Below are 15,964 nucleotides of genomic sequence, written 5' to 3'. Positions count from 1 at the left end.
TCATATATCAAAAATTTATCCCCATGCGTGGTTGAATTGTATTCCATTGTATATGTTATATTTTGTTTATCCTTTCATCTATTGATGAATAGTTGGGTTGTTTCAACCTTTTGGCTCTTGTGAGTAATGCTGATATGGACCTTGATGTACAGATATCTGTTCCAGTTCATGCTTTCAATTCTTTTGGATATGTACCTATGGGGGGAGTTGCTGGGTCATCTGTTATTTCTATATTTAACTTTTGAGGAATCACCAAACCATTTTCCACAGTGGCTATGCCATTTTACATTCCTACCAGCAATAAGCAAATGTTCCAATTTCACTCCATCCTTACTAACATGTGTTACTTTCTGTTTTCTTGGTCATAGCTATGCTAGTAGTTGAGAAGTGGTATCTTAATGTGGTTTTGCATTTCTCAAGTGACTAGTGATTTTGAGTATTATTTCATGTACTTGTTGGCCATTTGTACATCTTCTTTGGAAAAAATGTTTTAAGCCCTTTCCTCATTTTTGAATTATTTGTTGTTAAATTATAGGAATCATTTATATATTCTAGATATTGCTTCTCAGATAAATGATTTGTAAATATTTTTCTCATTCTGTACTTTGTCATTTCACTTTTTTGAGAATGTCCTTTGATGCATAAAAGTTCTTAATTTTTATTTAATTCCATTTATGTATTTTTCTTTTGTCGTCTGTGCTTTTAGTGTCATCTTGAAATTATTGCCAAATCCAATGACATGAAGATTTTCCCCAATGTTTTAAGAGTTTTTTAGTTTTAGCTCTTAGGTCTTTAATCATTCTTGATCACTTTTTGTATATGGTGTCAGGTGATGGTCTAACTTCATTCTTTTGCAAGTGGATATCCAGTTCTCCCTGTACCAATGGTTGAGAAGACTGTCCTCCCATTGAATGGCATGTTTTTTTTTTTTCCCCTTAATTACTTTATTTTTTTATTACTCAAATGAATTTATCACATCTGTAGCTGTATAATGATCATAACAATCTGATTTCACAGGATTTCCATCCCACAGCCCAAGCACATCCCCACACCCCCCAAACTGTCTCCTCCCGAGACCATAAGTTTTTCAATGTCTGTGAGTCAGCATCTGTTCTGCAAAGAAGTTCCGTCTGTCCTTTTTTCAGATTCCACATGTCAGTGAAAGCATTTGATGTTGGTGTCTCATTGTATGGCTGACTTCACTTAGCATGATAGTTTCTAGGTCCATCCATGTTGCTAAGAATGGCATGGGTTTTTTTAAAAAAACACACTGCCTGTATATATGAGGGCTTGTTTGTGGGCTTTCTGTTCTGTTCCATTGGTCTTTATGTGTCTCTTTATGGCGGGACCATATTTTTTAAATTGCCGTAGCTTTGTAGTAAGTTTAAAAGTTGGGATGTCTAAGACCTCTATCTTTTTCTTTTTCAAGATTGTTTTGACTATTCAAGATCCCTAGTAATTCCATATGAATATAAGGAAATGATTTTCCATTTCTGCAAAAAGTTGTTGGAGTTTTTTTTTTTTTCCTTTTTAGGGCCACACCCATGGCCTACGGAGGTTTCCAAGCTAGGGGTCGAATTGGAGCTGTAGCCTCTGGCCTATACCACAGCCATAGCAATGCCAGATCCAAGCTGTGTCTGCGACCTATACCACAGCTCATGGCAACACTGGATCCTTAACCCACTGAGCAAGGCCAGGGATCGAACCTGCGTCCTCATGGGTGCTAGTGAGATACGTTTCTGCTGAGCTATGATAGACAGGAACTCCGGTTGTTGGAATTTTGATAGCTATTGTGTTGAATGTATAGATTGCTTTGGCTAGCATTGACATTTTAACAATGTTAAGTCTTCCTATCCATGAACACAGGATGTCTTTCCATTAATTTAGATTTTCTTTAATTTTTTCAGTAATGTTCTATAGTTTTCAGTTATGTCTTTTACTACTTGGCTAGATTTATTACTAAGTATTTAATTCTTTCAGACATTATTATAAATGGAATTTCTTAATTTTCTTTAAGGATTGTTTATTGCTGATGTATGGAAACAAATGTTCTTTGCATGTTGATCTTGTATCCTGCAACTGCTGAATTTGTTCACTAGCTCTAGTAGCTTTCTTGTAAATTCTTTGGAGTTTTCTCTGTATAAGAACATATCATGTGCAGTTAGAGATAGTTTTATCTCTGTCTTTGCAATGTGAATGCCTTTTATTTCTTTTTTTCATGTCTAACAGCTCTGGCTAGAACTTGTAGTACAGTGTCAAAAAGCAATGGCAAAAATAGACATCCTTGTCTTGTTACTGGTTTTGGGAAAATTTTAGTATTTCTATGATATTATCTGTGGATTTTTCATAAATATCTTTTATCGTATTGAGGAACTTTCCCTCTATTTCTAGTTTTCTTAGAGGTTTTTTGTTTCTGTTTGTTTGCTTTTTGCTTTTTAGGGCCACACTTGTGGGATATTGGAAGTTCCCAGGCTAGGGGTCAAAGCAGAGCTCATGGCAGTGCCGGAAACTTAACCCACTGAGCAAGGCCAGGGGTATAACCTGCATCCTCATGGATAGTAGTTGGGTTCTTAACCTGCTGAACCACAACAGGAACTCCTAGAGTTTTTATCATGAAAGTTTGTTGAATTTTGTCAAATATCTGAGATGTAGTTTTAATGAGTGTACTATAATAGGGATTATATTTGACCTAATTTACAGGGCCATTATGAAGATTTAATTATTTGTCTCTAAAAAAAGGTCCATCTAAATTGAACGGTGCTGTCTGTATGTCATTATTTTAAAAACTTTTTATTGTAAAAAAAATGAAACACAAAAGTTGAGACTTATAAACACCTATGTATTCATCATCTAGATTGACAGTTGTTAGTATTTTGCCACATTTAGTTTATCTATTTGTCATTGCTATTGTTGATGAACCATCTCAGGGTAAGCTTCAGACATCTTGATACTTCAATTAGGTGTCGTATGTCAAATTGATACATATATTCATATGTCAAATAAAGGAGAAACAATAGGCCAGTGATGACTCTTTTTGCTCAACTTTTTCATAGCCCAGGATTTCTTTTGTTAACATCGATTTTTTTTCTTTCAATCATGGCCTTTGAAGATTAACTTTTCTTAAATTTTGAGACCTAACCTTTCCCCCCTTATTATAACTATAGAGAGACTTCACTGGGCTCTCTTTACCCTGATAGAATGTTGGGACGGAGAGCACTGCCTGGGATCCCAGGTAGGGGTGGGGCATAGACAGTACCTGGAGAAGCCAGTGGGTCAGAACAAGGGATTGCTGATCTTGAAGTGTTCCTGTCTCCATTGCCATCAGAGCCCCTCCGATAGACTCTGAGTGAAGTCTCTTAAGTAAAGTTGGATAAAAAGGACATTGGAAAACTTTACCAAGGGCCTACGCTCCCAATTGTATTCTATCAAGACAGCAGTGGTTGAATAAAAGCATTGGTGCTCTATGTCTTTAGCACTCAGATTTCTTTTGGGGAACAACTGTACTTTCTTTCTTCTTCTTTTTTTTTTTTTTTTTTTTTTTTGGCCACATCTATGGCATGAGGAAGTTCCCAGGCCAGGGATTGAACCGACGCCACAGATCCCTCGCCCGCCACAGATCCCTGGCCTGGGCACCACATTTGCAGCAAAGCCAGATCCTTAATGCATTGAGCCACACATGAACTTCCTCTACTTTTTTTGTGAACACACCAAAAAGTCTAGAATAAAAAGAGTAGATTGTGGATAGCGTGTGATAGGGTTATTGCTTTGGACCTCGGAATTGCCATTGCTTTGTTTAGTGGAAGCTGTCTGCTTTAAAAATAAAAGTAAGGGAGACCATTGCTGTTTCATTAAATATTAGGATCAGGGCTGGACAATAGCAAGTTCATAGACATATTTAAGTATATCAGCTTAAAATATTGCTGCACAATTAGTCAATATTTTTTACTTGGTATTAGAGCTTCAGCGAAATTAGTGTGAGTGAAATTCTTTGGCACAATTTGAAATTGAGATTGATTTTCTTTGCTTGCATGTAGTTTCTGATTTTTCTGTAATTGGCAGGAGATAACTATAATTTTTGAGAGGAAGTTATAAAAGCAAGAAATTTATATCCACTTAACTAATATCTGAAATATCTATCAAAGACTAATGTTGTGATAAAGAGGCATATCATGTAAGGGAGAATCTTAGGAATAAATGATTTAATTTGCATTATTAGAACAACTATGTTCTGTGTACACTGATGTGTACTTTCATTTGTTTCCTTTAATAGGTTAAGAACTTGAAGAGATTATTGTCTTCCCTAGGTCTTCCTCTAAAACTCAATTCCTTCTCAAGTTTATTTTTATTTTTTTTTCATTATCTACTTCTCCACCTTTGAGAAATATTCACATTTGGGATTTAAAAATCTCTACAACGAGGAGTTTCCATTGTGGATCAGCAGGTTAAGGACCCAGTGTTGTCTCTGTGAGGATGCAGATTTGATTCCTGGCCTTGCACCAGGTGGGTTAAGGATCCAGCGTTGCTGCAAGGTACCATGTATATTGCAGATGATGCTCAGATCAGGTGTTTCTGCAGCTCTGATTTGACTCCTAGCCCAGGAACTTCCGCATGCTGTAGTTGTAGCTGAAAAAAGAAAAAGACAAAAAAAAAAAACCAAAAACTCTACAACTAGACCATGATCTCAATTCATCTTTTTAAAAAAATTTATAAAATCAAGACCTTGCACATACTCTATGACTTGCATTTTGTTACCGTAGCTTCTCTTCCTTCTAGTTTCTTTTTTTAACCAATTACTAGATAGTGCTACTAAAAAGATTCTAATCCGGACATACCTGCTTCATTTTGGTTTTGGTTTTCTAATTTAAATGTTTGCATTTATATCTTCCTAACCAATATTTTACTTAGTCTTGATTCCTGCCCTACTTAAATATATGGAAACTTTTGTGTTGAAACATTTATTAAACTTGACTTTAACTGGGCTCCCTTTTAACATAAGTGAGTAGAAGCAAAATTGAAGTTTTATATCATGATGAAAAGCATGGTTTTATATAGAAGTAGGATTGCTGTTAAGGAAAACAGTATTTTCCTTAAGGCCTTTTTCTTTTCTTTTTTTTTTTTTTTTTTTTTTGTCTTTTAGGGCCGAAGCCGAGGCATATGAAAGTTCCCTGGCTAGGGGTCCAATTGGAGCTGTAGCTGCTGGCCTATGCCACAGCCACAGCAATGCAGGATCCGAGCCGCATCTGAGACTTTAACCACAGCTCACGACAATGCCGGATCCTTAACCCCCCGAGCAAGGCCAGGAATCAAACCCACATCTTCATGGATGCTAGTCACGTTCATTAACTGATGAACCATGATGAGAACTCCCTTCCTTAATGCTTTAATTGCAGTTTCCTGTTCACACAGAAAAGCCTGGACTAGATCTGTTTGTAGCTATGCAGTTTGGTTTTCAAGAGCAGTCTGTGCCAGGGTATCGCATCTCATTTTCTGTCCATCTAAATCAGCTTTTTGTTTGTTTTTGGCTTTTTATTTTTTATTTTATTTTTTTGGTCTTTTTGCCTTTTCTAGGGCTGCTCTCGCGGCATATGGAGATTCCCAGGCTAGAGGTCGAATCGAAGCTATAGCTGCCAGCCTACACCAGAGCCACAGCAACTTGGGATCCAGGCCGCATCTGCGACCTACACCACAGCTCACGGCAATGCCTTAACCCACTGAGCAAAGCTAGGGATTAAACTCACAACCTCATGGTTCTTAGTCGGATTCGTTAACCACTGAGCCACGACCGGAACTCCTGTTTCTGGCTTTTTAGGGCTGTTTCTGGAGGTTCCTAGGCTAGGGGTCAAATTGGCACTAACAGCTGCTGGCCTGTGCCACAGCCATAGCAACCTGAGATCCGAGCTGAGTCTGTGACCTACATCACAGCTTATGGCAATGCTGGATCCTTAACCCACTGATCGAGGCCAGGGATCGAACCTGTGTCCTCATGGATACTAGTTGGGTTCGTTTCTACTGAGCCACCACAGGAACTCTCCTAAATCAGATTTTGATTAAGAGTGAACACATTCTTTCTGCCTAGAATTTGCTGTTAAGCATCTTCTATATTAAACCAAGGCGATAAGCTCAGAGATACAGGGAAAAGAGAAAAAAAGATTCTATTTGAAACAGCCAAGTGTTAATTTTTTATTTTTTTTGTTTAAAATCATGCACTTAGTCTGCAAGACAGCATTTTAGGTGCTGACAGGACCAAAAGCCAAGTTTTCTAGTCTCTTAACACTCTGTAGAACTTTATTTTTTGATCAAAAGGATGCATCACATAATTCCTTTATTCCTTTTGCTCCTTTTCCCTTGAGGACCCCCCCCGCGTGCACGCGTGTGCATGCACGCGCACACACACACACACACACACACACACACACGCACGCACACGTGCACACACGGTGTTTCTGTGTCTCTTTTCTTCCCTCCAGGTGATTTTTCTGAGGAGATAATATTTCCACTATAACCAGCCAGATGAAGGAAATGGCAGATTGTATGCCCATTTTGTCATTCGGGTAAAGTGGAATTTTAAAATCAAGGGTTATTTATAACACTGAGTGAGATGTTTATAAATGGAGGAAAGTCTAAATGTTTATCTGTCTCCTCCTAAGTCAGGGTATGTCTGAAGACTTGGATATTTCTAGTTAGGCTCAGAAGATGATGACCAGTGTTAGATAGGAAACCCCTTTGTCAGTATCTCAGCAGCCCCCACTCTCCTACTTTACAAATAGGGGAGTTAACATCCGGAAAGGCTGCTGGTTACCACATTATAATAAAAGATTCCCAGGGGCTTATTTATAGTTATTCTCTCAACTTTAAATTTGCTGTATTTTACTGTAAGAGAAGGTAAAGTAACATACAGATTCACAGTCTTTTAAGTTTCCCTGTGTCCTTCAGTGCGTGCGCACACACACACACACACTGCTCCCCCACAAAGACCCCATGCTAAGATTCTCCAAGGAAATAGATTCTTGACGTTTCTTCATTAATTCAAGAATGTGGTATAAAGGTTACAAAATGAACACCAGTGAGCAGCTGCTTTGATGGTGAACCACAGGTCCCCAGGGAGGCAGCAGAGGCTCTCCCAGTCGCTGCAGCCTTAATGACTTCAAATACCTTGGTATTCATTTACATCCTCATTTCAATACTTGGTAGAAAAATAATTACACTGAGGTGTTTGATGAGATGAAATTTGATCTCAGCAGATGGAGTAAGGCTTCCCCTTTCATCAGCAGGGAAACCAAGTGTCATTTAAATGAAAATCTTCCTGAAATCTCTTTATTCCTAAGTTTGCTGCCAATATCCCTGAGGAAATGAATCCGTCAAAAAGGCGTGGCGATTCTGGGAAAGGATACTGATTTCAGAAGTAATTGTCACCAGGTACAGCAGACTTTCTCCCATCCCCCATCTCTGCTAACACTTTCTGTGGCTTTTGGGTTTCGGCTTGAAATAATGCACAAATGTGAGTTTGAAAATGGAGGTTTTCCAGCCAATGCCTTGGATGCAGTCCTGTATGCTGGTAACAATAGAGGAGGATGCCAACCACCCCCATCCCCCCAATTCTGTTGGACTTGCAATAGTCTAGAGTGTTAGCAGTGGGTCTAAAAGACAGGAGCATGTTGGCCGCGCTGCCTCCCCAAGCTGGCGGCTCAGTGTGAGGAGGAGTTCCCAGTCGGTGCGGAAGCTGGTGTGGGTGGAGAGAATGAAAGCAGTTTTATCCACTGTTTCCATGGAAGCAACATATGATCCTTAGCGCTTGGTGCAGAACTGAATTTCAAGAGGAGACTTTTTACAGGTACTTGCTGCTGAAAAATAATTTCCCTGCCAAAATACACTGTGAGTACATTATCCTGTTCTTACTCTTTAATGTTTATTTTACATGAAACTTGCCAGGCAAGAGCCTGAACCAAGCAGGTCTGGATTTCCTGTGGAATTTTCCTGAGGCCGCATGTGAAGGACCAGTAACCCTGATGGCCTAAGAGCTGCTGTCACCCAGGGAGCATTTCAGGCTGCAGCTCCCACTGTGGCCAAAAGAGCCACTTCTTTTGCATCTGGCCATCTTGTTGGCCACAGCAGGCTCAGTGGCAAGTCAGAAGGCGATTCAAGGGGCAGCTCATTTCAATGAAATGCTCTGTGGGGGACACTCTGGCTGCTCCAAGGTTCCCCCACACTGTGGGCTGCAGGGCCAGCTGTATTCTCTGTGGTGGGTGGGAGGAGAAGCAAGCCAGCTGCACGCTCTGTGGCCAGCGGCCAATGGAAAGCGTCCGGGCCTCCTGTGCCTCTGCTGTAGCAGTCTTGTCTCAGCTGGAGCTCTTGTTCCCTGAGGCCAGGGATAACTGGGCTTCCTGAGCCTCCTATTAGCCCTTTGTTTTGGGAAGACCAGACTGTCCAGAGGGATGGAGAGAAGACTAGAAAAAACAACACTAATACTAAAGAAAAACAATCTATTCATGATACATTAAAAAAAAAACCCAAAAGAAATGTAACTACTGAAAAATCAGGATTGAAGGAAAGCGCGCTTATGTGTAAGCTCATAGACGTTGATGCTTAATAAGACTAACAAAGGAACCCCTTGGTGTAGCATAGGCATCCATGTAGGAGGAACCCTAGGCCATTCCTGTCATGCTCTTGGCGACAGATGAGGTTTCATAAAGTGGTTTGGGAGAAAGTGATGTGTCTGTGGATGGACCCTCTTTGTCTGGCTTTTTGGGACGTTCTCTGCAATTACCTGAAACACCACCTATTACATGGCCAGGCCTCGTGTGCTTTTCTTTGGTAATTTGCCAGGACTGAGATGAGAAGACAGGCATTTTGAGACTGATTTCAGTATGTTTTAGTTGTTCAGCGAACATTTCTCAGATGTGTTCCTTTTGAATACACTCCTCTTGTGGGGAATGGATTATATAAACCTACCTCCCCACAGCCTTTTTGGCTCCATTTTTGAAATAACTTAATGCCATGGTTTTATGTTAGCAGGTTCTTTTTCTGAATAGAAGTATTTTAGTTTCAAGATATTGGCCTTCTTCAGCCTAAACCAGTCCACAGCTCCTCTCATCTAGTACAGACTTGTCCTTGACATCTCAGATTTCTTTGTTGGGGGATGTGGTTTATCATGGTCTCTGTTGGTCAAGGTGGATCAAGGTCATCTGGAGCAGCCCATCATTGGTTTTGGCTGTTCCTTTGGTTTTGGTGTCCTGAAGACTCAGAAGGAGCTAAGAGCGTTAGTAGTATTTTCTAGGAGGCAGTAGGACCATTGGCCATCCACTAGGTTGAGATAAGAAATGACATTCCTATTTTTTTCCAGATATTTAATGCCACAAGCGAGTTGTCTGACACTGCCGCCTATCAGTCTGTGCGCATCCTCGCCGTGTCCCTCAGTCAGGCCCTGCAAGAGCTGGAGGACCTTGCTGGGGTTGACCTGCGATGGTCTAAGCCTACCTCAGGTGAGTGATTGCCACCTCTCTGTGAGGGGCTGGTAGCCTGCATGGAATCTGATCCTGAATTGATTCTGATCTCTCTGTCATGGTTCACCCATCCTTTTATTCATCGGCCCTCCCCCACCCCTATTCCTGATGGGACCCATTTCCTACATTTTTTCTGGAAACTCCACAGTGAGCCTTCCCCCTTCTCTGAGCAGATGATCCTTCCTCTAACTTCGCTGGCCCAATGGAGGCCACTCAGCACGAGCTCCGCCAGCGTTTCTTCAGCACTGGTGCTCTTTCCCTCTTCTTGCTTGGTTTCTGTGGCTGAATACAACCAGCTGTTTTCTTTCAGGGCTGCCTCTGATGTGGGCTCTTAACTCCTCCAGGGCCTCTTCTTGTCCCTCAGGCTCTGCTTTTTTTTTTTCTTCTTTTGTGGTTGCCCTGCCCAGCAGATGGAACTCTCCAACCAGGGATCAGATCCTTAACCCACTGTGCTGGCCGGGGATCGAACCCGCGTCCTGGTGCTGCAGAAATGCCATTGTGCCACAGCAGGAACTCCTCAGGCTCTGTTCTTTTACCCACTGTGCAGTCTGCTCAATTTCAGGCCTACCCTGCGTCAGGCTCTGTTCTAGACCCCAAGGATACAGCATAAGCAGGACAGACACAGTCCCTTCATTCAGAGCTTATCTTTTCTTTTATTCTAACAAGACCAAAAGCTAAGGACAACACACACCCTTCTCTCCTTTGCTTTGTTAAACCTATTAATTAATTGATTTATTTTTGGCCACATTGGAGGCATATTGAAGTTCCCCAGCCAGGGATCGAATCCAAGCCCCAGCTGTGACCCATGCCACAGGTGTGCCAATGCAGAATCTTTAGGTCATTGCGCCGGGCAGGACCGAACGTGTATCTCTATAGTAGAACTCCTGTTTAGGCCTTTTAAGAACATCTTTTCATTCTTTTCACTGCTTTCCCACATGTTCGCTCTTTAACACTTTGTAACCTGGCTTCTGGTCCATCTCAGCACCTTGTTCCCCCAAGGTTACTGCTGTCCTTCCGGGGCTGCACTCTGGACGCCCTGTAGCACTGACACCGCTGACCACTGCTTTTAGAGACTGCACCTTCCTCTCAGCCCTGTGGTACTTCCTTTGCCCTCTTCTCTTGCTCTGTCCTCTCCCTCCTCATTTCTTTCCTCTCTTCAACCTCTTCCTCCAGATGTGGCCCCTCGTGCCCTTTCTAGTCCCTTTCCTCTTTCACCTGTATGAGCGTTCCTTGGTAACCTCCGTTGCACCTACATTTTCAAGTTGTAATTCATTCAACAAATATTTGAGTGCCTACTATGCACCAGGCCCTATTCTAACTGCTGGGGGTATAGCAGTGAATAAAGAGCAGGCAAGAGCGCCTGGTCTCCTGGAGCTGACAGTCCCCTGTGGGGGTGGAGGTCGTGGGTATAGAAAATGAGGAGTAAAATTAGTGATTTATATACTGTGTCTGGTACTATTCAGTGCTGCACCATCTGAGCTCTCCCTACAAGAACTCAGGAACTGAATAGATTTGGGTCCATGTGTTTATGACTCCTTTGGTCTGTGAACCCTTTTTTTTTTGTTTGTTTTCCCTGCTGTACCTGCAGCGTATGGAAGTTCCTGGGCTAGGGACTGAATTCAAGCCATAGCGGTAACCTACGCCACAGCTGCAGTGACACTGGATCCTTAACTGTGTCAGCCCAGGGATCGAACCACAGTGGGATCCTTAACCTGCTTCGCCATGGCAGACACTCTCTTACTGCCATCCAACACTCAGGATATACCTTGCTACTGGCTCCCTTTATTCTCTGAACCTGAGAGAAAAAACTTCTTAAATTTTTGAGTTTCAAGGGATAGTTTAGATAGCGATGCGTATCGAGACAAAAATAAGTATATAAAATACCATTAGGAAAGGGTGGCAGTTTGGCTCTCGGGCCTAGGATGGGGTGATGATTTCTGGTTTAGAGTGGCCATGGAAATCCCAGCATTTCCGTAATAACCTGAAAGAGGTGAGGCAGCACACGTGTCTGGGGACGAGCATAGTAGGTCAGGCCCCTTTCACGTTCCAGGTCTCTCCTGCCTCTTCTGCTGTCATCATGTTTCTGATTGTAGCTTGGAACAAGCTGGGAATGGTCTCTGACTTTAAAGACTCTTGTAATTAGATTGGACCTGTCTGGAAAACCCAGGACAACCACCTCCTCTTAAAGTCCTTACCCCTGTAACATCTACAATGAGCCTCTAGCCACATAAGGTTCATCCATAGGTTCCAGGCCTCAGAACATGGACGTCGTTGCAGGCTGTTTTGCCCAGCACACACCCTCATGCTCAAGCATTTTCCAGTGGCTTTCCATTTTCTTCAGTCCAAGATGTGACTCCAGCCTCCCTTTCAGGTTATACTAATCTCCTTTTGTAATCTATGCTCTAGTCAAATACTTATAACATTTTTTCCAGTTCTGCATGCCTTTGTGCCTACTGTTTCTTCTGCCTAGAATGCAAGCCCTGTTTGTTGAGTTCCTGCCCATCTTTCAAGGCCTTGTCACTTCTCTCCCCAACCCCCCCTTTTTTATGGCTGCGCTTGGGGCTTGTGGAAGTTCCTGGGCTAGGGGTCAAATCAGAGCTGCAGCTGTGGCCTACACCAAAGCAACACCGGATCCAAGTGTGACCTGTGACCATCTGTGACCTATGCTGCTGCTTGTGGCAATGCTGGATCCTTAGCCCACTGAGCAAGGCCAGGGATCGAACCTACATCCTCATGGAGACCGTGTTGGGTCGTTAACCTGCTGAGTCACAATGGGAGTTCCTCTCCTTAGCTCTTAAATACCTTTTCTTTCTACTTACCCATCAGTGAACCCACCTTTACTCCAGCTACCCACAGCCACCCAACACCAGCCAACAAACATTCACTGACTCTCTCTTGGGTTCCAGACATGGGGAGTATGGAAGCGAATGAGATGAAGTCCTAGTGGTTTAGTGGGTGAGGGAGGCACTAAGCACCTGATATTATGGGAGCGCAGGGAAGATCCATCTTTACTGGGCTTTTTACAATCTGCCTTTCATTTCATATTCTTTCTTCAGCTGTTGAAACCTCTTCACACTTGTTTGTACCTCTTAACGCGCTAAACCATATTTTGCCATGTACTTTACTCAGCTAGATATTTGTCTTATTCTGTAGAAATATAAGACCTCTGAGGAGAGGTTCCATGTCTCTCCATATGTCTTTAAATACTGTATCCCAGTCATCTAGAAGTGACTGGCACCTGGTAGGTGCTCAATCCATTGATTTCAGTTCCCATTGTTACACTATCAGAGGTTTGAGGGCCAGAACTGTACTGAGATTGGATTGTCCACGTGCCTTGCCAGTGATTTATACGTAACGGTTCTTTAACAGCTACTGAATTGGATTGATCCTATCAGTTATATGTGTGCATGTCCCCCTGTTCATCAGCTTTCTTCTGATATGGAAATTGCCCATTCTGGCCCTTTTTGGTTTCTGGGCTGTATGGATGAACCAGCTAGGCGATGCTGAACATTTAAATACTGATTTTGGTTTCTGTTGCTCCCTTTTGGCCAAACTCCCCATTGATTGTTCTTGTTTTCATTACCACAGCTATAAAATTGGGTATGAAACTCTCCAGAAAAAGATTTCCTTTCCTTTCCTTTTCTTTTTCTTTCTTTCTTTTCAGGGCCACACACATGGCATATGGAAGTTCCCAGGCTGGGGGTTAAATCAGAGCTGCAGCTGCCGGCCTCCACCACCATCACAGCAATGCCAGATCTGAGCTGAGTCTGCAACCTATACCACAGGTCAGGGCAATGCCACATCCTTAACCTGCTGAGTGGGGCCAGGGATTGAACCCACATCCTCATGAAAACTAGTCAGGTTTGTTACTGCTGAGCCACAAGAGGAACTCCCAGAAATACCTTTCTTCTCCACATGCTCCATGCTTGCTTGTTCCCTTTTTCAGAGCTAAGTGGGATGCATGCTGGGTAAGAGGAGTAGGGGCCCAAGGCCTTTCTGCTTCTCAGCTGTGGAAGAGGAGTCTTAATAGTCCTAGATTCTCAGGGACCTGCATGTTGGTGGGGAAGCAGGGGCAAAGCCTGCATGCCTGGCAGAGAGCTTTAGTTTTTCTGCTGTCGAGACAGCTGCCTCTCAGTCTTATCCTAGTCTTGGAATGTCTTAGAAAGGAATGCAAGGCCTAACCCACACCCATTCTTCTCACCTCGACCCACTTAGGAGCCACAGTCTGTATCCATCTGCTTTTTCCCTGTTTTTCTTTAACTGTTTCTCTGAACAGAAAACTTGGGCCATGGAGATTTTAAGTACATGTCAGCAGTGTGCTGGCTCTTTGGGCGTTACCTGTACGACACTCTGCAGTATCCCGTTGGGCTGATCGCCTCCTCCTGGGCTGGGACGCCCATTGAAGCCTGGTCATCTGAAAGGTCACTGAAAGCCTGTGGGGTCCCTAGGTAAGGATAAAAAAGCATCCACCATTCTGTGGAAAAGCCTGCCAGGAAATTATACACAGCTGCTACAAGTGTAAATTCATAAAGTATTTCATAGAGACAGTTTAGGGACATGTTCAGAGTCTTAAAAAAAAACCAAAAACCTGTGCCTTTTGACCTGGCAATTTCACCTCTGAGAATTTATCTAAAGGAAATAAGTAAGGCTGTATGTAATGATTTAGCTTCAAGGAAGGTAATCACGGCATTGCTTATAAAAGCAAAGAGCTTACAACAATCTAAATATTAGTTAAATAAATTTATTGCCTGTGTGATAGACTCATTATAAAATACCCTTCTCTGTTTTTAACCACTTTATCTGGAAATGGAGATGACCCCACTCCGAACTTAAGAGAAAGCTGACAGATATACTTACCTCGGGAAGAGCCTGGAGTAAAATTCAGAGACTGTTCACATTTCCTCATGGGGACAGAGTGGTTGACTTAAACGCTGTGGCTTTCATCAGGAGTTTGCCCCAAGTGAAGCTGGATAGATGCCCAGCTTAGGGGTTATCATGTGATCAGTCACCAGCTCTCTCCTGACACTTGTGCACCTTACTGATTTCAGGTTCATACCATCTGATTTTGAAACCGGTCCCAGTGAAAACTCTGTTCTCTGGAATGCCATGGTCCATCCACTACATAACATGACTCTGAAAGGGGTGATATGGTACCAGGGTGAGTGTTCAATTTGCTTTTCCCATTCTTAGCAGTTAGCTTTTGCTGTATAACCAACCAACCTAGAACTTAGTGACTTCAAACAGTAATAATTATTTAGCTCACTGTTTTCTAGGTTAGCAGGGCAAGTTTTTCTGTCTGGGCTGCTTTAGATAATTTCTGCTAGAATCATTTATATGTCTTTGGCCACCTGCCAGGTTGTTTGGTGGCTGAATGACCTAAAATGGCCTCTCCCTCATGTCTTTTTTTTTTTTTTTTGTCGTTGTTGTTGTTGTTGTTGTTGTTGTTGTTGTTGCTATTGCTATTTCTTGGGCCTCTCCCGCGGCATATGGAGGTTCCCAGGCTAGGGGTTGAATCGGAGCTGTAGCCACCGGCCTACGCCAGAGCCACAGCAACTCGGGATCCAGCCACGTCTGCAACCTACACCACAGCTCACGGCAACGCCAGATCGTTAACCCACTGAGCAAGGGCAGGGACCGAACCCGCAACCTCATGGTTCCTAGTCGGATTCATTAACCACTGCACCACGACGGGAACTCCTCCCTCATGTCTTTTGACCCAGGCTGTCTGTCTGCTGGGGCCTCTCATCCTTCAGAAAGCTGGTTCAGACTTATTTATCATTTACATAGAAGCTTCAGGGCTCCAAGTCTATCAGGAGAGAACAAACCCCAGAGCTGAATTGCTTTCCAAGCCTCTACTTACGTTACATTCACTGATGCCCCATCAGCCTGAGCAAGCATAAGGCCTGTCCAGAGAGACCCCAAGAAGGCCCATGATCTAAGGGCATGGATGGAGGGGGGGATGTGTGGCCATCTTTGTATCTATCCCAGTCTCACAGTATGGACTGTTTTTAGGGGAATCCAATATAAATTTTAACAGGGACCTGTACAATTGTACGTTCCCTGCGCTGATCGAAGACTGGCGCCAAACCTTCCACCGTGGCTCCCAGGGGCAGACAGAACGCTTCTTCCCGTTTGGATTTGTCCAGGTATGTGCCCAGGGGAGAGGGTTCATGGGCACTGGTGTGGGGAGGTGCTGGTGAGGTCTCTTTCTATTCCTTTTCTTGCCCTCATAGCCTGTCTACTGGTCAAGAACTGAATGTAGGAATTAAATTCATCTCAATTCACTGATGGGACAATTCAATCTTTGAAAAGCTAATAAGTAACTAATATTTTTTCTTACTAAAAAACAGTACACGTTCATTAAAGAAATATCTAAAAGAAAGGCAAAAAAATAAGCTAAAAACATCCACAATTCCACAATCCAGAAATAAGCACACCTTTTCTGCTCATATGTTTTTGAAATA

At 42.7% G+C, this 15,964-nt stretch overlaps 1 protein-coding gene across 7 annotated transcripts in view; it reads left to right on the top strand.

The window, feature by feature from the left end:
* The window catches only part of SIAE (sialic acid acetylesterase), a 39,807-nt gene that overhangs the window by 14,882 nt on the left and 8,961 nt on the right, over positions 1-15,964 (top strand). For 2 of the 7 annotated variants that reach the window (XM_047752171.1, XM_047752167.1), the window contains exons 2-6: positions 9,341-9,479; positions 11,745-11,871; positions 13,777-13,948; positions 14,549-14,658; positions 15,513-15,646. In XM_047752171.1, coding sequence (XP_047608127.1) covers positions 9,348-9,479; positions 11,745-11,871; positions 13,777-13,948; positions 14,549-14,658; positions 15,513-15,646 — 675 coding nt within the window. In that variant the 5' untranslated portion in view covers positions 9,341-9,347. The other 5 variants (XM_047752165.1, XM_047752166.1, XM_047752168.1 and 2 more) reach the window with 4 other exon arrangements.

This window comes from Phacochoerus africanus, chromosome 11, assembly GCF_016906955.1.
Source record: "Phacochoerus africanus isolate WHEZ1 chromosome 11, ROS_Pafr_v1, whole genome shotgun sequence".
NCBI classification, from domain to species: Eukaryota; Metazoa; Chordata; class Mammalia; order Artiodactyla; family Suidae; genus Phacochoerus; species Phacochoerus africanus.
The sequence above is the reverse complement of the archived record's forward strand: the minus strand, read 5'-3'. Positions and strand labels throughout refer to the sequence as shown.